At 38.8% G+C, this 25477-nt stretch overlaps 1 protein-coding gene across 1 annotated transcript; it reads right to left on the bottom strand.

Annotated features, from left to right (window-relative positions):
• Positions 1-8740: 8740 nt before the first annotated feature.
• On the bottom strand, positions 8741-15470 carry LOC101709320 (uncharacterized). Its single transcript, XM_087183793.1, has 2 exons — positions 14267-15470; positions 8741-9440 (listed from the first exon to the last, which is right to left on the bottom strand). Exons 1-2 carry the CDS (start codon positions 14459-14461, stop codon positions 8868-8870), a joined length of 768 nt encoding a protein of 255 aa, XP_087039919.1. The 5' UTR covers positions 14462-15470; the 3' UTR covers positions 8741-8867.
• Between the last annotated feature and the right edge of the window lie 10007 nt (positions 15471-25477).

The following is a 25477-nucleotide window of genomic DNA, read 5'->3' as shown; positions in this document are numbered from 1 at the left end:
TGTTCCTATTTTTCCATTTTCTCATATTAATCCCATTCCCTTCTATCCTTTCCTCTAGCCCTCCCACTTCCTTCCCCTTTGCCCCTTTCCTTCCTATTTCACATTACCTATTATACATTTAGTCCTTATTTACACTTTCAGTTTCTCACACCAGAGAAACTATTCGGTATTGACACATCTGTGTCCTATTTATTTCACTTAAGAGTATTGCCTCAATGTGCATCCACTTAGCTATAAATGTCTCTAATTTCTCATTTTTTATGGCTGAGTAGTACTCCATTTTATTAAAAAAAAAAAACCCCACATTTTCTTTATCCAGTCTCCAGTTGATGGGCATTTGGGCTGTTTCCAAGTTTTAGCTATTACAAACTGTGCTGCTATGAACATGGGTGCACATATATCACTGTGGCATGATTCTTTTAATTCTTTGGGGAAGATCCCCAGCAGTGGAATAGTGGGGTCAAATGGGATTTCCAGTACTAGATCTTTGAGATATCTCCATACTGATTTCCACAGTGGTTGCACCAGTCTACACTCCCACCAGCAGTAGAGCAGGGATCCTCTTTCCCCAGAGCCCCACCAGCATTTGTTAGTGGTTGATTTCATGATAGCATAGTATTCACAAAGTTCCTAAGGTGCTCTTTGTCATGAAAGTATCTTATTTCTCCATCCATTTTGAAAGATAGTTTTGCAGGGTATATCAATCTGGATTAGAGGCTGTTTTCTTTTAGGGCTTGGAATATGTCACTCCAAGCTCTTCTTGCCTTGATGGTTTGTGTTGAGAAGTCTGCTGTCATTCTGATTGGCTTTCCTTTGTATGTGATTTGTTTCTTTTCTCTAACTGCTTGGAGAACTTTGTTCTTCTGTTGAGTTTCTGGAATCTTAACAATTATATGCCTATGTGTAGATTTTTTTTGATCAAGGCTATTTGGAGTCCTATATGCCTCACTTATCTGTATGTCAAGCTCTTTTCCCCTGCTTGGGAAGTTTTCTGCCATTATTTCTGTGAAGAGATTTTTTATGTCATCTCCACTCTTTCCTGTTTCTTCATTGAGCCCAGTCAGTCTTATGTTATTCTTCTTTGCATCACCTAGCAGCTGCTGGATTGATTTCTCATGTTCCCTTATAATTTTGAAGCAATTTTTCTTTCCTGATCACTAATTGCAATCTTATCCTCTATACCTGAAATTCTGTCCTCACATTGGCTCATTCTGCTGTGTAGACTTTCAATGGAGTTTTTCATGTCCTGGAAATCTATTTGCATTTGTTTTATGGATTCCATTTGTTTCTTATGTTGGGATTCCATCATGTTCCTGAGCTCTTCTCTAGATTTATTAATCATGTCTTGCACTAGGGGCATAATTTCTCCTGTTATCTGAGAGATTATTTCTGATTTCATTTTTTTCCAGATCCCCTTTTGTTGCCAGTTCAGTGGGTCCAGGTGGTTGAGTATCAGAGTGTTCCATCTCATTTCCCTTTGGGGTTCTGTAGGTGATCTGGAAGTCTGGTTTTGAGACTTATTTACATGTTTTCTCATTTCAACTGGGGCAGGGGGCTGTTAGCACCTGCACAGATTACCTCCTCTGAGCTGGGAGAGGTGGGACAGGGGCTGAGAGCAGCGGTAGGGATGGTGACCCAAAAGCCCTTTCCTGTGGGCTGGGAGCAGTGGGAGGGATGGTGGCTGGGAGGCCCCTTCCTCTGGACCAGGTGCAGTGGTATGGTGGCTCAGAAGCCCCTACCTCTGGGCCAGGAGCAGCAGTACTCAGTACCTTGGTCTGGTGGTCTGGTGTCCTCTGCGTCTTTGTAGTGTAGAACCAGGTGCCTGCCTGTCTGCAGCAGGGTGATTCGGTGTCTTCTGCATGACTCAGGACCTCGATAGGGCATGCACAGACCTGCCTGTCTGCAGCAAGCTGATTTGGCATGTTCTGTGTGACTCAGGACCTCGGTAGGGCATCAAAGTGAATTTTTTATTATACCTAGTAGTTTTTAGCAGACAATTCAGGATATTATTGATATGAAATCATAGATCACAAATAATTACATTTTTCTATATGGCAATATTTTTTATTTACTGTTCCATTAAGACTTCTACAACCATAAAATATCAATTATATAATATTAGGTAGTCCTACACCATTATTTAATTTCAAAGTTATATTTGCATTCTGTACAATGGAGATTGATAATACAAATGTTTTCTAATAAACTTTTCCAGCTTTGTTTATCTTAAAACATTTTTAAGGAAGCTTTCTAAATTTTAGCCAAGATATTTACTATTTTTTGTATAATTATTCTTTTCATTGAATTTAATCACCTATAAATTATAAATCATGCTTAACACTTTCTTTTTAGCTTTGAAAATTTTTATATTAGAGAAGGCTGCATAAAGACACTGACATCCCTTAGATCTTCAATTAGAACATGAAATTAAAAACAGAAACTTTGTTATTGTCAAAAATATCTCCATCCACTGAAAATAGAATCACAAGAAAATGATTCCACAACTCCTTTGTGTCCAGCACATACTTAGTGTTAACCAACACACAATCACAACTTGTTGGAACAGAAAATTCAGAAAGATTTCAATCTTCTCCATTAGCTAGTAATAATTCTCTAGAAGTCCTGGTATATTATCCAGTGAAATATTAATGGTAAATATGTAAGTACATTAGGTGCTGACAGGATCATCTCTTGAATGTGTAATACCAAAAGCAGAAACATGGAGTTATTATTTACCATAAACTATAAGGATCTATCACATGTCTACTATAAATTCTGATAAAGGATAAAGCTTAACTTTATATTTCATGAATTTTAACTACATACCTAAAAGATGAAATGTCATCACTGAAACAGAATACCTGGAAGAAAACTCATTTAAAATCTTGTGAATCTGCTTTCACTGGTTGCTATCATTAATGACAATACTTAATATTTGTTGTTTGAATCTCTGTAATATCCAGCCCCCAAAAATGAAAAAAAAAAGATAAAATAATTACATAGCTTATTTAACTATATGCTACATGTTTAAAATGTTTTTAAAAACTTTTAATATTTTCTTAGATAAAATTTTTCTGTCTTAGCCTGAAAAGTTTTCTTTCTTTTTATGTTCACATATTCAGACTACTATAAAATAATATTTATTCTCATGTATTTAAGATCTACAAATTAATAAAACTCTCTTTTGACAAAGAAATTAATGTCAAGCTTTTGAAAAGATTGAGTTTGTATAATTAAATGCAATTAAGTTGTTTTAAATACCTCATTAGAAAATATTTCAGTTCAAAAAACCATTGTTGTGATTAAAAATATACAATTTGAGGAATTCAACTAAAATTTTATGATATATATCACTATCCATCTCTAACAAGAGATATTCAATTTTAAAGTCACTATTTTATTATTTTCTAGGGTGTACTCATTGGCAACTTTTGCATGCTCTACATCATTTAGAAATTTTTAAAATGTTAACTGATGTTGCTTAAAAAGAAATGAACTTATATTTATGCTTAAGTAGATGCCATAATATCCAAGACTATCCTCCTTTTTTCATTATTCTTGCAGGCAAGAGAAATACAAGGAGTTATTAAGAATTAAGAATTGTTCCCTACTTTAAAAAATTGTTTATCTATTCCTTGGAGGAAATGATAGTTTAGGAAGCACTAACCTCACTGCTAAGCATGATTAATAGTGCTAAGAGAAATGCTATAAGAGACAAATTTGGTTATGGCCAGAGTTAGATCACTGGCTTGTGTTAGATAGTGTTAGTTACCTTTCTCTCATTGCTGAGACAAAATGCCTGACACTCGAAGTTAAAGAGGAAAGGGTTTATTAGCCTCACAGTTTGTAGAATTTTCAGTCCATAATTGGCTGACTCCAGGACAAAGTGGAACAAAGCAGAAGGGTGTCACAGAGGAGAAACAATTCATGGCATTAACAAGGTAGCAAAACAAAAAAGGGACCTTAACAGGATCTTTCTGCACCTTTTATCCCATTGAGACTACCTATCAGGATTAGGGCAGTGCCAAACCAGTCACCCATGTGTAGTGGTTTAGTAATCACATGTCCTTAATCCCAGCATTTTACATTCCAGATTCAGCCACCTCTGAAAAAGAAAGCACCACTTCATCCACATGAGGTTTATAAACACAAACCATAACTGATAGGGACCACACCCAGCCAAATTCTGATTCAAGGGAAACCATCACCATTGTACCAGCCTCCAGCCATATTTTCTTAACCAGAACTAACTTTAGAAAACAAAATAACATAAGGAAGAAGAATTATGTATGCTCATTAATCTGGTGAGATTCTTTCATCAACAATTAAATGGACTATATTTTTAAGATTAGATGTGGGAATTTCCTTAGAGAAGCAAAAGGGGTGAATCTTCCTGGTAGTCATACCACTGCCTCTAGGGCCGAGGACCAGAGCCACCTCAGCGCAGAGAAGGAAAGCCTTCTGGGCTGCAGGGCACCAGCAGCACACAACACTCCCCACCAACCCACCCCCACTGTTATGACAAGACACTTAAACAAGTCTCAAAACCAGACTTCCAGATCACCTAAAGTAACGGCAAAGGGAAACAAGATGGAACAATATGATACTCAACCACTTGGACTTCCTGAACTGGCAACAAAAGAGGATCTGGAAAAAATAAAATCAGAAATAATTTCTCAGATCACAGCAGGGATTGTGCTCATAGTGCAAGACATGATTAATAAATTTAGAGAGGACACAGATTAAAAAAATAGAGGAGCTGAGGATCATGGAATCCCAACCTATAAAACAAATAGAATCCATGAAGCAGATGCAAACACATTTCCAGGAGATTAAAAACTCCATTAAAAGTTTACAAAGCAGAATGAGCCAATGTGAGGATAGAATTTCAGATATAGAAGATAAGATTGCACCTGAGACCAGGAAAAGAAAAATTCTTTAAAATAGCAAGGGACCATTAAAAATCAATCCAGCAGCTGTTAAATCATGCAAAGAAGAATAACATAAGACTGATCAGAGTCAAAAAAGAAACAGGAGAGAGTGAAGATGACATAAAAAAAACTGTTCACAAAAGTGATGGCAGAACACTTTCAAAGGAGGGGAAAAGAGCTTGACATACAGATAGGTGAGACACATAGGATTCCAAATAGCCTTGATCAGAAAAAAATCTACACATAGGCATATAATAGTTAAAATTCCACAAACCCAACAGAATAAAAGAATTCTACAAACAGTTAGAGAAGACAAATCACATACAAAGGAAAGCCTATCAGAATCACAGCAGACTTCTCAATGGAAACACTCAAGGCAAGAAGAGCTGGGAGTGACGTATTTCAAGCCCCAAAGGAAAACAGCCTCCAAGCCAGATTGATGTACCCTGCAAAACTATCTTTTAAAATTGATGGAGAAATAAGATACTTTCAGGACAAAGAGATCCTTAGGAACTTCATGAATACCAAACCGGCACTCCATAACATTTCAGACAATATCCTAGGAAAAGACCACGGGGATCACAACCCCAGGAAGCCCAGCAGAATGAATCCATCAGGCACGAAAAGAAATCAAATGCAAAGGGGGAAAATCCAACAAAAAGAAAAATTCATGACAATGATAAGGTAATATGTATCAGTTTATAAGCATCAATGTTTTTTTTTCCAAACCACAGAATATTTATTGAATAAACTTGTGGCATACAATCGAGCTGTATTTTTTGCATTCATTCATTTTCCATTCTGCAACTTCAATTACATTAGCAGAGTAACCAGAAAGTTGTTTTCTATTTTCTATAAGATTTTTCCCATCATTATGCATCATTTTTGAGTCTTACAAGTACAAAGCTGAGTTTAGAGAGTTGCTAAAATTCACCTGTCAGACCAAACCATGGTTGCTTAATCCCCAATCTATGCCTAAATCTCCAATCCAGACACACCCTTATAGTCCCAACTGGGGAACAAAAAAATGGCGAAGGTTCTGTAGCTCCTAGTATAACCAGTCTGAAGGGTGGTCCTCCTCATAGATCACTTTATTTACTGTGAGTTGCCCTTACTGCTGAACAGTACACTTAATACTCTGACACCTAGCATGCTGCCTTCCACAATGCACCATCACACTTGTGATGGCAGCAGGGTGGACTGAAGACAGGGGTGGAGGGGTGGGGGGCAATGCAACAGAAATGGGTTCAATCAGTACCCCGTCTGTCTATCCTCATATCAGATCATCTCTTGTTTCCACCTTTTCTGAGAAGCTCCCCTACCAGGCTGCAAAATTTTAAAACATCAAAGACAAATTTACATTACACTCAGTGATTACTCACAAGTACATCAGAATACATACTCACTTAGACAAACACTGGAAAAGAACACAGAATACTAGTGATTGAGATGGTAGGACTGTGAGTAATTTTTCTTCCTTTTTTTTTTGGTACCAGGGGTCGAACTCAGGACCTTGCACATGCGAGGCAGGCGGCTGAAACACTGAGCTAAATCCCCGGCCCCCTTTTTTATTTTAAACTATATTTGTGCAATAAATTAAAAGGAAGGGAAAATCCTATCACAGTGACAGGTGTGGAGGTGGGAAACAGAGTGACAGGTGAGGAGGCATCTCCTTGAAGAATAGAAAAATATCTTTGAAACACAATAGCCCTACCACTTGACTTATGGCTTAGGTGAACGTGGTTTGAAACACTAAGTCTCATAAGCTGAAAATAAAATACTTTAACCCCTCTTATTCTTCCTTCCTCTTTCCTAAAGAATATGCTATTTAAGCTATTGTTTCATAGATATTTCCCAAAAAAACCCTGATGAAAAAAGTGGTAAGACTCAAACAATTTAATATCTTTTCTTTTGTTTACTCAAATGAAAATTCACAATATTCATATATTGCAAAATTGCTGCATTTACACTAGCTTGCCTACTAAAAATAAAAGAATATACCATTTCAGTCTCTAAGAACCAGTAACAAAAATGTTCTTAGAGAATAAAATTTTATAAAGTGGGAATTATAAACTTTAGATTTTATTATACAAGGAAGTAGATGGATTAAGACTCACAAGTTTGGGACCTAGTTTCCTTTTAACTTTTGGAATTTAGGCTAGGTAGCATAAAACACCTCAAGTTTAGGGGTCACACATATTGCTATATGCTGACTGCTGTTTAGTTCAGCAGTTGTGGATTAAAGGTAGACATTTCCCAAGAATATATGTTAAATAGAAAAATTTGTGCTCTGTACTTGAAATATGAGTGCCTTATTTAAAAACTGAACAAAAACCACTTTAAATTATTATAAGAAGGGCATTTTATAATGGCATAGCCAAAATTTTCCTGTCACCCAGCAAGCTAAATTTATCCTATGTATATAATAATACTGGAGATCAAAACAACCTTCCCACCTTAACAAAACCAGTGAAAACTTCAACTGTCCCCTCTCTAAAGTGACCTAGTTAAATTGAACAAAATAAGGGAAGGAAAAAGATTATGATCTTACAGTCCCACCATTTGCACTTTCCAAAGCAGTGATAACGTGAGGGAGTTTTATATAAAGTTAATGATTAAACTGAATGATAGATATAAAAATTAAACTGAAAGATTTAACATTTATAATTAGATCTTCTTCTTACATAAAGGGCAAAGTTTCAAAATGTTTAATATCAAGCTGAGACAAGAGGATCACAAGTTCAAGCCCAGCCTGAGCAACTTTGTGACTAAGACCCTGTCTCAAAAAAATAAATAAAAATAAAAAGGGCTGGGGATGTAGCTCAGTGCAAAGCTCCAGGATTTAATCACTAGCACTGCAAAAAGTTTAATATCATTTTAGCTTCATCTTATGAAACAACTGACTCATCAGCACTCTTGACTATAGTTGACTCTCATTCTTTCCAGATGTTATCCTATCATTGAAGTATAGATTAAATAGAAAGAAAATGCTTACACTGGCACAGCAATAGACTTCCCGAGACTTAATATTTGAAAGTATTTTTTTTCTTTTGCAGTGCTGAGAATCGAACCCAGGGTCTTAGGTATGCTAAGCATGCACTGTACCACTGAGCTATATCCCCAGCCCCTGAAAGAGCTATCTTTAAGTGGATTATTAAGAATTTAAAACACTGTATGTTTATATTTTCAATTCAAAAAATCCATGGGTTAGTTTGCTTTTTGGCTTGTTGGCTCATATTAGAGTACAGGTAGGTATTGAAAGCAAATAACTATTCCAGGGCAGATTATATATTATGTCTTACAAGTCAGTTTTCAAATTCCAGACTTGTTCTTTTTTTTCAGCAAAGCTTTCATTTTCTTAACAAAAGTAGCCTCCTATGTAGTTTCTATCAAGTCCAATTATAACACGTTCAACACAGAGGAATGATAATTTCCCCTAAGAACACATAGGGTCGGCATTGTATAGAGCCAATCGGAGCACTGAGCCTTAGCGTGAGATTAAGTTTCTCATCTTACTGACACTTTCTCTCCATGCCACCTCCCCTAATACAGTAGGATTTCATTCATAATTTGGATTTTTAAACCAAAACGTTAAGGTCAATCTCAAATAATTTACTAAAGTTATTATCAATAAGCAGTTTTTTAATTGAAGGACTGAAGGAATTAAATATAAAGTGCAGTAGCACTGTAAAGCTTTTTCAGAGCATAATAATCTTTGTGTGTATGTGTAGAATGCAGACTTTCTTTTTTGTTGTGAAAAATGCCTGCTGAACAATTAGAAAATCTTTATTTGTCATCCTTACCTTTGGTCTTTCTGTATGCCATCTCTCGAAAACTGGCCAGAATCTTGTTCTCTCTCTTTTGTTTCTCTTCTTGGTTAAAAGACACAAGGGGTCTCTTCTCATCAGCACTATAGATCGGGTTCTCTATTCGCAGTCACACGGCCTCCATTCGGCGACGCCTGCTACCACTCATTACATAACCCGAACACTCAAATGATGCAATTTCTTCACTTGTCAACCCAATTTCACCTCTTCGTGGAATACATTTTCCAGCTTTTACATATTCAGCCATAGCTGCTCCTTCACCAGGTAATAAAGCATGGCCATAGTTCAAAGGTTTATCATCTTGAGAGGCAAGTGTTTTTGGAGCTTCTTGGCCAATTAAATCAGGGTTCTGCAGCCTTTGATCGATCCTTTCAGAGATTCTCCAGAAATTCTTCTTGGGAATCTTTAGAACTTGAATCACTGGACTCTTTTCTGCTCTTCTTAGACTTCTTTTTCTTATATTTTTTTGATCTGTGTTTCTTCTTTTTTTCGTTTTTCTTAGCTTTCTTTGCTCTCCTTTTTGTATCTTTATCACTGGAGTCTGTTTCAGAATCGGAGTCACTGTCACTATCTTCAGAATATTTCTTGTGCTTTCTTTTAGATGATTTCTTCTTTCTCTTTTTCTTGGACCTTTCTTTTGAATGGGTAGACCTTTTCTTCTCTTCATCTTCTGAACTGGATGCTGAAGTAGTGATAAGCATCAATGTTAATGGTCTCAATTCACCAATCAAAAGAAATAGAATGTCAGAATGAGTCAAGAAGCAAAATTCAACAATATGCTGCATGCAAAAAGCACACTTAATTCAAAAAGAAACTCACAGACTGAAAGTTAAAGTGTGGAAAACAATACTCCATGCAACAGGAGCCTGAGAAAAAGTAGGCCTAGCTATACTCTCTGCAGATCAAGTGGATTTGAAACCAACACTGATTAAGAGAGACAAAGAAGGACACTACATCCTTGTAAAGGGAACAATCTAAGAGGAAGAGATGACAAACATTAATATATATGCAACAAACACTAGTGCACCCAACTATAGAAAACAAATATTAATAGGCATGAATAATCAAATAAGCACTAATACAATAGCAGTGAGGAACCTAAATACCCCAGTTACAAATACATAGATCAACTAGAAAAAAATAAGCAATGAAATACTAGAACTCAAACAAACTCTTGAACTAATGAACTTAACAGATGTTTACAAAGTGTTCCACCTCACAAAATCAGAATATACATTATTTTCAGCTGCACATGGGTCATTCTCCAAAATAGAACACATATCTGCTAATAGAACATGTTTAAGTAAGTGCAAAGGAATTGAAGTTACCCCCTGTATATTATCAGACCATAGTGTGATGAAATTGGAGATCAATAGCAAAAGTAACCACAAGAATTTCATAAACATATCAAAATTGAACAACATACTTCTGAATAACCAATAAGTCACAGAGGAAATTAAAGAAAAAATCAGACAGTTTCTTCAATTAAATGACAGTGACAATACAATATATCAGAATCTATGGGACACAATGAAAAGAGTCTTATGAGGGAAATTCATAGCACTGATACTCATATTAGGAAAAAAGAACAAGCCCAATTAAACAACCCAAGGCTGAACCTCGAGCTTCTGAAAAAAGAAGAGAAGGACAAACCCAAAGCTCATACAAGGGAGGAAATTATAAAGATCAGGGCAAAAATCAATGCAATGGAGATTAAGAGAACAATACAAAAAATCAATGAAGCCAAGAGTTGGTTCTTTAAAAGGATAAACAAAAATTGACAAACCCTTAGCCAACCTTTTAAGAAAAAGGAAAGAAAAGGCCCAAATCATGCAATTGGAAATGAAAAGGATGAAATTACAATGGACCCAGCAGAAATCCAGAGGATCATCAATACCTACTTAGAGAACTTATATACCAATAAGATGGAAAACACAGAAGAAATGGACGATTCCTAGATAAGTATGAATTACCAAAGTTGAATGAAGATGACCTAAAAATTCTAAACAACCCAATATCAATCAATGAAATTGAAAACATAATTAAAAACTTACCAACTAAGAAAAGCCCAGGTGCTCACGGATTCACTGCTGAATTCTATGAGACATTTAGACAGGAACTACTGCCACTACTGTTTAAACTCTTCAATGAAATTGAAAGGGAAGCAGTAGTCCAGAAATCATTCCTGGAAACAAGCATCACCTTGATCCCCAAAGCAGAGAAAAACCCAACCAAGAAAGAGAACTACAGACCAATTTCACTATAATGAACATAGATGCAAAAATCCTTAGTAAGATACTGGCAAATAGAATGCAGAAGACCATCAAGAAGATCATACACCCTGACCCAGTGGGATTGATCCCAGGGATACAGGAATGTTTCAAAATGTGCAAATCAAAAAATGTAATACACTATATCAATAGAGCCAAGGACAAAACCATATGATCATCTCAATAGATGTGGACAAAGCATTCAACAAAATCCAACATGCATTTATGAAAAAAACCCTACAAAAAATTGAAATAGATGGTCTCTATCTCAATCTGATAAAAGCCATCTGTGAAAAACCAACAGCCAATATCATACTAAATGGTCAAAAACTGAAATCCTTCACACTAAAATCAGGAACAAGACAAGGATGTTCACTATCACCACTCCTGTTCAATATAGTTTTGGAAACATTAGCCACAGCAGTTAGACAAGAGAAAGAAATAAAATGAATAAAGATAGGAAACAAAGAAGTCAACTTGTCATTATTTGCAGATGACCTGATACGCTATTTAGAAGACCCCAAGAACTCCACCAAAAGTCTTCTAAACTTAATAACCAAATTCAGTAGAGTAGCTGGATACAAGATCAACACACAAAAATCAATAGCTTTTCTGTACACAAAGAACAGACTCACTGAGAGAGAAATAGGGCAATCAATTCCTTTCACAATAGCATCCAAAAAATTGAAGTACCTAGGAATCAACCTAACAAAAGAAGTTAAAGAACTCTACTCTGAAAACTATAGCACTCTGAAAAGAGAGATTGAAGAAGATATCAGAAAATGAAAATACATGCCTTGCTCCTGGGTAGGAAGAATCAACATAGTGAAAATGGCCATACTTCCAAAACTGCTATGTAAATTCAATGCAATCCCAACTGAAAACCCATCAACATACTTCACAGACCTGGAGAAAACAATTCAAAAATTCATTTGGAAGAAGAAGAGACCTAGAATAGCACAATCCATACTAGGCAATAAAGACAAGGTAGGGGATATCACAATCCCCAACTTAAACTATACTACAAAGCTATTGTGATAAAAACAGCATGGTACTGGCAAAGAAACAGACCTGAGGACCAGTGGAACAGATTAGAAGATGCAGAAACAACTCCAGACACACTCATCCACCTCAACTTCGACAAAGGAGACAAACACCTTCACTGGAGGAAAGATAGTGTCGGGGGTCCTGAAGGGAAAAGGACTTATTTAGAAAAGAAAGACACAAAAGAGCAAGGCCCAAGGAGTCAGAGCTTCAAGGAGCAAAGACCAAGAACTTTATTTGTTGCTCTTTTTATATCTTACACAGTGAGGTGCTACATGTCACTAGTTACATACTTTCAGTGCAGAACAGGCTACCTTAATCATAAAAGTTGTTAAAACATTACAGAGAATATACAAATGGAAACAGTAGATTCTGTTCGCAGAGTCAAGATATTGCAAGGCATACATCTAAATAAACATTTTCTAGAAGACATTCTTTCTTTATCCATAAGGAGCAGGGAGCACCTGGGATACAGTGAGTGGACATCCAAGAGATCATCCTTAATCTCTTATTGCTAGGCCTTCCCAGCAACTCTGTGAATACACCCACAGATCACCTAGCAGTCTCTTGCACCAAGACAACCATCAGATAGCCTCATTAGTAAATGGTGCTGGAAAAATTGGATTTCAACTTGCCAAAGATTAAAACTAGACCTACATCTCTCATCATGCACTAAAATAGAATCGAAATGGATTAAAGATCTAAATACTAAAACAAAAATGCTAAACCAGCTGGAACAGAGGTTAGGTAGAACTCTTGAAGACACTGGGATAGGAAAACATTTTATGAACAAAACCTCAGTTGCCCATGAACTAGTACAAACAATCAAGAAGTGGGATCTCTTCTTATTAAAAAGCTTCTGCATAGCAAGATAAACTGTCAACAGTGTGAAGAGACAACCCATCGTGGGAAGAAGTTTTCACCTGCTGTTTCTCAGACAAAGGTCTACTATCTAGAATCTATAAAGAACTTAAAAAAAACTCCAACCTCCCAAATTTAAAGACCTAATCCAAAAATGTGCATCTGAAATGAACAGACATTTCTCAGACAAAGAAGTAGAAATTGCAAATAAACACATGAAAACATGTTCAACATCAATGGTCATTAGAGAGATGCAAATGAAAACAATGCTGAGATTCCACCTCACCCCACAAGAATGGCTACTATCATGAAATCAGCCAATAACAAATGCTTGTGTGGCAGTGGGGAAAGTGGAACCCTGCTCCACTGCTGATGAGAGGATAGACTGGTGCAACCACTGTGGAAATCAATAAGGAGATACCGCAAAGTACTAGGACTGGAAGTCCCATTTGACCCAGATATTCCCCTGCTGGGTATCTTCCCCAAAGAATTAAAAGAATCATAACAGTGATATATGTGCATCCATGTTCATAGCATCACAATTTGTAATGGCTAATTGAAAGAAACCCAATTGCCCATAAACTGGAAACTGGATAAAGAAAATGTGGGGATTTTTAAAATATAAAATGGAATACCACTCATCCATAAAAAATGAGAAATTAGAGTCATTTATAGCTAAATGGATGTACATTGTGGTTATACTCTTTAGTGTAATAGGACACATGTGTAAATACTGAAGAGTTTCTCTAGTGTGAAAAACTGAAAGTGTAAATAAGGACTGAAAGGTACAATAGATAATGTGAAATAGGAAGTAAAGGTTCAAAGGGAAAGGGGAAGTGGGAGGAGTAGGGGAAAGGAAAGAAGGGAATGGAATTAATATGTGTAAATTAAAACAAAGTCTTTGTAAATAGGGAGGGATGGAGGGGTTGAAGGGAGGGCAGGGGAATGGGGAAAAAATAAGAACCAAGATGGATCATGTAAAGGTGCAAATTTCCAATGATGAATGTCATTATATTGTATACCTAAAATGTATCAATAAAATTAATTTTAAAAAAATAAAAAAGGAACATCAAAAGTGTGGGGGGCCTTGCCCCCCCGCTAGAACTCTTGAGTGCCTTTTACGGACATATCCGGGCCTGCTGCAAATCTACCCGGCAACAAGGAAGTAGCCCCAGTACCCTCCTCTTGCTCCTCCCCTCTAGCCCTACGGTATATATGTTGTAGCAGCTTCCGCAATAAATGAGACTTGATCAGAAACCTGTCTTGTCTCCATCTCTCGTGTCCCCGGTCCCCTCTCATCCTCGCTCCCCCTCTAGGGTCTCCGTTGACTTACCCGCGGGCCGGGACAAGTGGCGCCCAACGTGTGGCCAGAGAACGGGGGATCCAGTGAAGGACGCTGCTCAGGGGCCCTAAGATTAAGATTGAGGAACAAAGAGTACACTCGACACAGGAGAGGCTTGCAATTGACGTAGACCTGCCGTCTTTTTCGCACCTCGGTAAATTGAGCAGCGATTATGGGACAGGGCATTAGTCAGCACGAATTGTTTGTGCAAGGTCTCAAGGAGACATTACAGGCACGAGGGGTAAAGGTTACAGTCAAACAATTGCTGAAATTTTTTGATTATATTAAAGATCTCTGTCCCTGGTTCCCTGCTGAGGGAACCATTGACGAAAAGAGATAGAAAAGGGTAGGGGAAGCTCTTCAGGATTACTATGCCGCTTGCGGACCCGGAAAGGTCCCGATTGCGGCGTTCTCGTATTGGAATTTGATCAATGATATTATTTCCCAAAAAACGAGGGACCCACTGGTAGCTCAAGCTATCTAGGTTGGGGAGATAGCCCTCCGTACGGGTGAGGATCCAACGCCTCCAGGCGGCTCCGACGCAGTCTCCCGGGACGCCAATATGGCGCCGGGACCCAGGCCCATTAAGGCCACGACTTCCTCGCCAGACGAGGAGGAGGACTTGATGTCCTTTGACAGTGACGATGATCCCGCCCCCGACTGACGTAACACTCCCTCGGACCAATCCCAGACGGCCACGATCCCTGCCAAGCCCTATAAGGCAAAGCTTCGCCGGACCCCCGCCTCCTCTCCTTCCGCTCCTGCTTCCAAAGCAGCCCCACCCCTGCGGGAGGTTCCGCCCCTATATCCCTCCCTTCAAGCCTATCGCTGCCCGCCTCCACTCCCAGATCCGCCCCAACATGGCTCCGGGACTGACGAGTCTGGGGGGGGGGCACTGCGGGGCGGCTCTGGGTGCCCCCCTCCTTACATTCCTCCCGGGCCCCAACACTCCTGCTCTGGCATATCCTGTTGTTGATCCCCAAAAGGAACTCCGGGACAAGATAAAATTTCTAAAAGTACAAATAAGATTAGAAAAGGAACATCAAGAACTTATTACCCAGCTTGAAGGCTTAAGAACAGGCAAAGCCCATAAAAATGTCCATAGAGAAGACAAACTTAAGCCACGACCCCCCGTTAGAGGGGCGGCCCCTAGGGTGCCATCCGGGTCCGGAGTATCCCTGAAACTTAAAAATGCGGAAGCCTTTCCCGTAACTAAAACTACTGACGCACAGAGACAGGCGTGAAGACACCACAGTGGTTTTGATTTTAAGGTTGTTAAAAAATTTAAAATGGCCGCAGCTCAATAAGGGGCCACTACACCTTACACCATGGCCATTTTAAAATCGGTGGCAAAAAATTGGCTCACCCCAATTGATTGGCAGACTCTGGCCCGCGCCACCCTTACAGGAGGTGATTATTTATTATGGAAATCTAAATATGTTAAAAATTGCCGAGAAACTGCTAGGCGCAATGCTCAGGCGGGGAATGGATGGGTGCTTGACATGCTCCTTGGGGAGGGGGCCTACGCCGCCAACGACCAACAAATACAATTTGATGCTGGGTTATATGCCCAGATTCAGACCACCGCCACTAGGGCCTGGAAAAAGCTCCCCTCCAAAGGAGACGTGAGTGCCTCCCTCACTAACATTCGGCAGGGCCCAGATGAGCCGTTTGCGGACTTTGTCCACCGCCTTCTCACGGCAGCAGGCCAAATTTTTGGGAGCGCAGAAACCGGGACAGATTTTGTTAAACAGCTTGCTTTTAAAAATGCAAATGCTGCTTGCCAGGCCGCCATCCGCCCTTATTAAAAAAAAAAAAAAAAAAAAACCTGATCTCTTAGGTTACATTCGCCTTTGCTCAGAAATTGGGACCGCCTACCAACAGGGACTTGCTATGGCTGTTGCCATACAGGGTTACACGGTCAAACAGTTTTTGTCGCGCCGCCCAGGCAACTAATGTTTCCGGTGAGAGACAACGGGTCTTTTTGCCAAAGAATGTCAGGCCCCTAGGGCGTCGGCCCCTAGGGCCACACCTCCGGGGCCTTGCCCTCGATACAATAAAGGGAGACATTGGGCAAATAAATACAAGTCCATGACTGACGCTCAAGGCTGGCCCCTCCCGCTTGTCCATAACCTGGACCAGGGAAATGGGAAAGGGGGCCAGCCCCGGGCCCCCGCACCCAAACAAATTTACGGGGCACTCAATTTTGCTCCAACAAACAACAATCCATTTCAGACCTCTTCAGAACAACAACGGGAAGTGCCAGACTGGACCTCAGTTCCACCGCCCACACAGTATTGACTCCAAAAATAGGGGTACAGGCCCCCCCGACAGGGGTCTTTGGACCCCTTCCTAAAGAGACCTTTGGGCTTGTAATAGACAAGAGCAACAGCACTATGGATGGGCTGCTGATCTACCCGGGGGTGATTGATAGTGATTATTCCGGAGAGATTAGAGTTATGGTTTCTTCCCCCAAAGTCATTAACACCATTCAATCAGGCCGAAGATTTGCTCAATTGTTACTCCTTCCCCTTCTGTCTACCTCTAATAAGGCTCTTAACAATGCCCGAGGCAGCCAGGGATTCGGCTCATCCGATGTCTACTGGTCGGAGATGCTTTCAGCCCAGAAGCCTCTCATGACCTTGTGGTTAGATGGGAGACAGTTTTCTGGATTGGTAGACACTGGTGCTGATGTAACTATCATCAAGGGAAAAAATTGGCCTCAGGCGTGGCCATTAAAAGACACCCTCACCCATCTCAGGGGTATAGGTCAGAGTCAAAATCCTAAATAAAGTGCCAAAGATCTGACCTGGAGAGACCAAGATGGTAATCAGGGCACCATTCAACCTTATATCATCTCAGGGTTACCCATTAATCTATGGGGGAGAGACCTATTATCACAAATGGGGATGATTATTTCTAGCCCTAATGAAATTGTCACTATGCAGATGTTTAAAAATGGGTACATTCCAGGCAAAGGGCTAGGTAAACACTCTACAGGTATTGTGCAGCCCATTGAGCCAGTCCTTTGTAGCTTCAGCTATTCAGGCCATACGTAAATCTTGGGCCCAAATGTATGTTATACACTATATGGATGTCACACATTACCCTAAATTTGGAAATCTTAAATATATACATGTCAACATTAATACATATAGTGGATTTGTATTTGCCACCCTACAATCCGGGGAGGCTACTAAACATGTAATTGCCCACCTTCTAGTTGCCTTCTCAGTACTTGGATGCCCACAGCAAATTAAGACAGACAATGGTCCAGGCTATACCAGTTCTGGCTTCTCAAAGTTTTACAAACAATTAGAAATAACACACATAACGGGAATCCCATATAATCCACAGGGACAAGGCATTATAAAAAAAGCCAACCTCATACTCAAAATTACATTAGATAAAATAAAAAGACGGGAATGGTACCCTATCAAGGGGTCACCTAGAAACCTGATATCACATGCACTATTTATTCTTAACTTCTTAAATTTGGATGCCAAAGGATTATCTGCAGCCAACCGTTTCTGGCAACCAGAGACGCAAAAACAATTTGCCTCTGTGATGTGGAGAGACCCCCCTGGACCACTCATGGCATGGGCCTGACCCCGTACTCATTTGGGGCCGAGGGTCAGTCTGTGTTTACTCCAAGAAAATGAAGTCAGCCAGGTGGCTTCCAGAACGCCTCGTGAAACAAGTTGACAGGGGTGTTGATGACGCTGATGACCTACCAGTGTCCAACTCCAACTAGGCAGTGATGGCGCCTTCGATTGCAATCTAATAATCATAGAGAAAATAGTATGATCTAGTTTGGCCAACTATATTTGGGTGCACCCTAATTTTATACACTGTCTCATATGTTTGTCTATTGTCTGTTGTTTGTGTTTGTACAGTTGAGCTCAATGTTTCCCTTCCTCTTCAAAGGATATTCGCCTATTGTTAAATTGACTTATAGATAAATATTATTAAACTAAAGACATGCTTTTCTTCCCAGGTTGTTAATTGATCAAAGTACCACTGAAATTTATTTTATGAAAGTGACGTGCATTGTCACCCACACGCAACAATCAAATTGCAATTAACAGTTATAAAATAAAAAGATATATATTCTTAATTGTTTGTCAAAACGATTATAGATGGGAACTCCCTTTGATGAATATAGAAGTGGCCACCCAGAAAATGATTATTCTGGTCTTAATTCATTAAAGGGACCCCCTAGTAAATTTTATATTATATAATCTTATGGGAGACATATCACAATGAATATTATCTAAATATGTTATAAATTGATTGTATTGGTTGTCCTTGATATTTAAGCACTGAATATGTTGTTACAAAATGTTTATATTGGTTAAGTTCTGAATATGTTATTGTAGTATGTCCACATTGGTTATCTTCAAAAGCTTAATCAGGTTAGCCTAACTCTCTTATCTACAGCCCAGCCTTGTTTACATCGCAGGACGAAATTTTGCTTACAGGTTAAAGAGATGACATCCCTGAATCTGTTGCATGGTCTGTTGCTGTTCCTGGCCACCACAGGCCCCAATTCATGTATCTGATGGTGGCGGGCCTTCAGATCAGCTCAGGGAAGAGCAAATACAAAACAACTGGAGACTATCATCCAAGAGATGTACCCCTCCCTAAATTATCATCCACTGGCCCTTCCCAAACCTCGAGGCCCAGACCCTGATGCCCAAACCCTGAGTGTCCTGGAGGCCACTTATCATTTGATCAATACATCCAACCCAGCCTTTGCTGCGGATTGTTGGCTATGCTTGACCCTTGGCACACCCCTGCCCCTCGCCTTGCCAGTTGTCGACCAAACTGACTATGCCAACAGTTCTAGTTACAATTGCAGTTTTTCTCTGCCCTTCAGGGTCCAGCCAATACAGTTCAATGCCTCAGTTTGTTATCTAAATTCGGGCCACAACAATAGCTTCGATATACGTGTTGGAGTCCAAAATTTCTCTCTGCTCGGTAGTGCTTAATGGCCCTGCCGCCATTTGCCCTGCCCCGGGTCACGTGCTCGTCTGTGGAGGGAGCTTGGCATTCACCTCCCTCCCCACTAATTGGACTGGGCTGTGCGTGGTGGCCACTGTCCTCCCGGACATCTCCCTTATTCCTGGAGATGAGCCAGTGCCCTTGCCCAGCTTTGACTATATCGCTGGGCGACATAAAAGGGCCGTCTCACTGGTCCCCTTGCTCGTGGGGCTAGGGGTGTCCGGTGCCCTTGCCACTGGCTCTGCTGGCATCGGGGTGGCATTACACTCCTATGCCAAATTATCCAACCAATTGATTAATGATGTTCAAGCTCTCTCCAACACTCTTACAGATATACAAGATCAGATTGATTCTCTGGCTGAGGTGGTCCTTCAAAATAGAAAGGGTCTGGACCTCCTCACGGTGGAACAAGGAGGGATTTGCATAGCCCTAAGTGAATATTGTTGTTTCTATGCCAATAAATCTGAGATTGTCAGGAAAAAAATTCGCGAACTTCAGGAAGATCTAAACAGACAACAACAAGAATTCTCCCAAAATCCCCTCTGGACTGGCCTCAATGGTTTCCTCCCTTATCTCCTCCCTTTGCTGGGACCCTTATTGGGTTTACTTCTGCTCATTTCCTTGGGGCCCATAATACACAACAAAATCATGGCCTTCCTTAGAGCCCGGGTAGAGACAATAAAAACAGCACCCATACAGGTCTACTATAATAGATTGGCAATGGCTGACCAGGACGAATGTCGGACCATCGATTAGGTCCTTGCCATGGCAAAGTGTTCTCACCCCACCTGGTGAGAGGGCTGGCAAGCCAATGACGGGCAACTGAGCAAGCGTGCCATGCTGTGAAAAGGCCCTCGTGTGCCGCCTAAGACAGGTGCCAGAGCTTTATTTCCCTGGTTCACCAATGACGGGTAAGGTACACGGTGCAGACACGTATGTTGCTCTGACCCAAGACAGGCTCAGCCCCCGCAGGCTTGGCTCTCCTGACGCCTTTCTAAAATTATAATTTTAAAGGGAGGACCTGTGGGGGGCCTTGCCCCCCCACTAGAACTCTTGAGTGCCTTTTACGGACATATCCAGGCCTGCTGCAAATCTACCCGGCAACAAGGAAGTAGCCCCAGTACCCTCCTCTTGCTCCTCCCCTCTAGCCCTACGGTATATATGTTGTAGCAGCTTCCGCAATAAACGAGACTTGATCAGAAACCTGTCTTGTCTCCATCTCTCGTGTCCCCCGTCCCCTCTCATCCTTGCTCCCCCTCTAGGGTCTCCGTTGACTTACCCGCGGGCCGGGACACAAAAGACTATAGAAAAAGAAACTAAAATGTGATTACTAACAAAGGCAATGTGAGTATACAAAGCTTTATAGTTATTTTTGAATGTTATCTAATCTGTATAATTGATATGTCATGTACTTCTTTCAATCATTCAGCACTGTTCTAATTCCTGGTTACCTGTGTGCTGGTTCAAACTATAACACATTATACCTACTGATATTCTTAGCCACTTGGGGCTATACAAAGCCGAAAGCATAGTAAGATTATTGCTCCATCACCCTGCGTTACAAGCTCCAGATACCAGGTCTGTACTTCTTTGAATGAGTGACAAGCCAAACAGGATCTGACACTTTCTCCACATCACCCACAGGCAGTGAACGTAATGTTTGGTACTAGGTGCCCACTGCTTTCCACATTTCACTGTGGGTGAAAAAGGCAAGATGAGAAGCCTCTGGATGACTACTACTTCAACAATAGTGTTGCTAATCAGGAGTGTGTGATACCAAGGCCCTGGGGAACTTCTCATAAATTAATATTGGGACAATGACCCAGAATCCTTCTTCATATATACCATATATGTCTATCTGTTTAAAAGTTAGTGTGGTCATTTAATGAAATCCAGACAAGTGCAGAATAGTGGCTTCTACAATGCTTGCCAGTTCAAAATATTACAGCACCATCCTTTTCTTTATGAAAGGGAATTTCTAGGCAGAGAGATATATTTCTAATGAAAACAATTGAATTGGACAACTATGAGTTAACTGTTATTAAGCAACTATGGGTTAACTAAGTAACTATGCTCTTTGTAGAATGTACCTGAGTAGTCACGACAACTTCTGTAATCTGTCACCAAAGGAACGTAACAGACTCAGAAAGTTCTGCCAGAACTCTTTGCTCTGCCCCCCACCCTGCCTCCCCTGCCTGCTCAGCTTTGTGTAAACTCTGCTTGCTATATTCCCAGGAAAACTCCAATGGAATTAAGCCTCATAGAAGTAAAACATGACAAATAACTAACCAACCAAAGACTGCCAAATACTCTGTTTCTGTTTCTGTGCCTCCTGCTTGCAACCATATAAAACTGCTGGCCCACCAATATTCTGGGCCTGACCTCTTCGGGGAAAGATCCCATTCAGGTCCACCAGAGTAAATAATGCTATTTACTGCCTCCAAACCTCTGGGTGTCATCTGTTGCCCACTTCTGGTATTCTGCAACATTTAAATACTTGATAGGGATAAATATGAAGAATTTTACATTTATTGACATCATTGCAAGAAATGTCAATATTTACTCACAAAAAGAAAGCTACTAGACTTTTGAAAAATGTTTTAAAATAAAGTAAAATTATTATAACATCTTTATTAGTTATAAAAACTATACATAAAACCACCATACATTCAACCAAGAGATAACCCCAAATCCTAGTCCTTTACTGCATTTAACATATTTTTTAGAACAGATTAGTAGTGTTTGGCACTTGGTTGGCAGCAATTGCCCTTGTGAATGCTGTCTTTAATCTCAAACAGGAAAGAAAGTCAGAAACAGTTTAACTTTGAAAGAAAACAACATAAAATATAACCTGGGACCAGGTTAAGATCCAAAAGCTGGCTTGTAAAATTTATTACATAAACAATAACTAGATGAGTTCAGTAAACTATGAAGAAGAATGTACTGTCATAAATGATTGTGAATCTTCAGAAAATGGTATTTTTTACAGAGCGAAGTAAAAACTAAATTTTTTTTTTTGGTACCGGGGATCAAACTCAGGTCCTTGCGCTTGCATAGCAGGCAGAGAAACCACTGAGCTAAATCCCCAGCCAGTAAAAACTAATTTTAACAAATACATAGTGATTATGTGAATTCCATCTAAGAAACATATGATTGCTAGGAAGAATGACCCTTTTTAGAAAAGAAATATAGGTGCTTTTTATTTAAGCAGAGTAAAATAAACACCACAGCATGTATTAGCCTTTACTGGTTTCTTCCTTCTTTAAATTACTACACCAATGTCTGCAATATTATAAAACATAGAATTTGTTAAATGCCATCTGTGTTTTTCAGATGTCTTTAGTTTGTTTTTCTAAATGATTGCTAAAAGAGAAAGTCATATTATTTTTGCTTCTCCAAAATTAATTTGATCTTATATTATTTTTTTAAAGAAAAAAAATTTTATTTATGTGATAATTCAGTTTACTCCTGGAAAACTTTGACAATTCAAAAGATAATATATTTAAATACAGCTATTATTTCTTAAGCATTCTTGCTTTCCTTGTCACTAGAGGAAATATTATTACCTGAATTACATACTTTTATTTTAACTAAAATAGTTTTGTGGGCTTAATAAAATAGACCATTAACATGTATATACTGTATATGTATCTGGGAACATGTATATTTTTAGTTGAATGTACACACTTTACCATTAAAAATTGAAAAATAAGAGATCACAGGGAGGGAGATATTAGAAATTGAGGAAAATAGACAAATCATCACCAAACCAACAGCAATGAGAAGACAGAAGTGTGTTAGTAACATATTTGCCTGATTGTCTTTTCTTTTGGCACATTATTTTTCATATTAGATTCTCCTCTTTTTGATTCTGAGATTGTCAGAGTGGGGAGCAAGTTGTAAGAGTCAAGTTTTGCCTTAGTACTGTCACAATATCCTTCTGAAATTGAGAATTTATTGCAGAGAATGAGAAGTCTTTACCCAAGACTTTTTGACCCACAGCATCTGGGAAACCATAAAATTCAAGGACAACTACACTGAGGACCAAATTATCAAGGCTTGGAGTAGAAGTGGAGAAACGGCTTGTCAGAGATCTGCAATTGCTCATTCAAACGGAAACCACCATATACTGGCCCAGATAAAGAGTGCCTCCATCTTACCTCTCTTAACCTTTTGGCCTCTGGCCGGGGATTTAGCTCAGTGGTTCTGGCACCTGCCTCATAAGCACAAGGTCCCGAGTTCGATCCCCGGTACCAAAAAAAAAAAAAAAAAAGAGTAACCTTTTGGCCTCAATTTCATTCTCCCTCACTTTTAGCTTCCTTTTGATGTGTCAGTAGTGCTCATTTATTTGTTGTCAGTGTGATCTCACAAAAAATAGTGGCTGCAGAGAAGTAGCTGGGCAAAAATACATGGAATACCAATGATGAGCAAAGGAGTTTGTCTCCCACAGGTGTGAGAGAAGGGGTTAGTATATTGAGGGTTAGGAGTTGAAAACTAGAAAGGCATTAAAATGACATAGTTTCTAATTTCCTACATATAATATAAAATTACAGCTACTCATACCCCGAATTAAGGACTGACAACAGAAACCAAGTTAGTTTATTTCTTTTTCCTCAAAGCTCTTGATTTGTTTAATCACTGTTCTTCTTATCTTCCTTCCTTTTCAAATAATGTGTATGTGTTTTAGTGTAAACTAAAATCAATTCATTTTTAAAATAGTTTGGGCAGTTGCTAAGAATACACTAATGTGATTTCATATTATTGCTCCCCTCGACCTCTACTTTATTTATTTAGTTATGGCACTGGAGATCAAAGGGGTACTCTACCACTGAGCTACATCCCCAAACCCCTTTGTTTAATTTTTAAATTTGAGACAGGGTCTCACTAAATTACCCAGGCAGGACTTAAACTTGCAATTCTTCTGCCTCAGCCTCTGAGAATGCCTGGATTACAGGCATATCAACTGCACCCAACCCATATTTATTTTTGAACCAAAGATTCTAACATGTAATTTTTCTCCTCCTCCCTTCTCCAGGTTCATTAATAACTATTTTTAGAATAATGAAAGTAAGAAATTATCTTTTATTCATCAAATATATGTCATATTTTGTTCACGTGTTATTAATAATCCTCTGCACAATTCTCCAAAAGAGACTACTATTTTTGTTCAGTTTTATTACAAAAATATGAGAGTTCAATGGTAGTTATTGGGCTCTACATGGTATATGAAAAGAAACTGAACCTATATTGAACTCAAGAAAATACTTGTTTAACTAAATTCTTTGGTGGAAAGAAGTTCTGATCTCCAAGGAATTTCCCTGCTATAATGTAAGTGTAATATTCTGCTAAGAAATGTTTATGTCAGCTTTTAAAAGCATCACTTGCATTGAGAAAAATAAAAGTTCTAACCTAAAATATCTATGGGCTAATAACTAGTCAAATATATTTTGCTTTATCCTTTCACGGAATGCTATAAAACAAAATTAAATACGCACTTTGCCTGTTAGTTTTGATAATCTCTAAGATATAAACTTAAAAACCAAATAAGAGAGTAGTTTACAGAGCATAGTCTCTTTGATGTTATAATATTTTATATAATAGAGATAACATTTAGTATAATATTGATACCAAAGGTTATTTTGGAAACAGAGGTGACTTAAAAGTAGAAGAGAAAGTTTTAGAGAAAATAAAGGGAGCAGGGAGGTGAAAGAAAGGGAGAGTAATGGAGAGGAAAGAAAAAAATTTGTCATATGCACTCATAAATATGCCAAAAGGAGACCCTCTAGTCTGTATAACTAATATGCAGTAATAAAAATGCAAAAAAAATTGTTTTGTTATCCTCATAATATTGATGATTGTATATTTTGTATAGCATAATATATATTTAATACACACACACACACACATGCACACACACACTCACTAAATGAAAGGCCACCATAACAAAAGGTCTGTAACTACTTTGGGAGATAAATATTGTTAGAATATAAATGTAAAGAATTTAGTTTTATTTTATAACTTTCCACATTATTTAAATTTTTTTCGTGATGATGTTATTTTTATATTAAGGAAGGTTAAGTAGTCTCAAGGTTGGGATATGGAATATGAGTTATTTAATTATGGATACTTAACTGTATAAAATATAAACAAAATAAATATTACTTTACATTAAATACAATGATATTCATGAATATAAAG

Source organism: Heterocephalus glaber, unplaced genomic scaffold (assembly GCF_053883595.1).
Source record: "Heterocephalus glaber isolate CG9 unplaced genomic scaffold, H.glaber_assembly_v1.0 deba00001481, whole genome shotgun sequence".
Taxonomy (NCBI): domain Eukaryota; kingdom Metazoa; phylum Chordata; class Mammalia; order Rodentia; family Bathyergidae; genus Heterocephalus; species Heterocephalus glaber.
The sequence above is the reverse complement of the archived record's forward strand: the minus strand, read 5'-3'. Positions and strand labels throughout refer to the sequence as shown.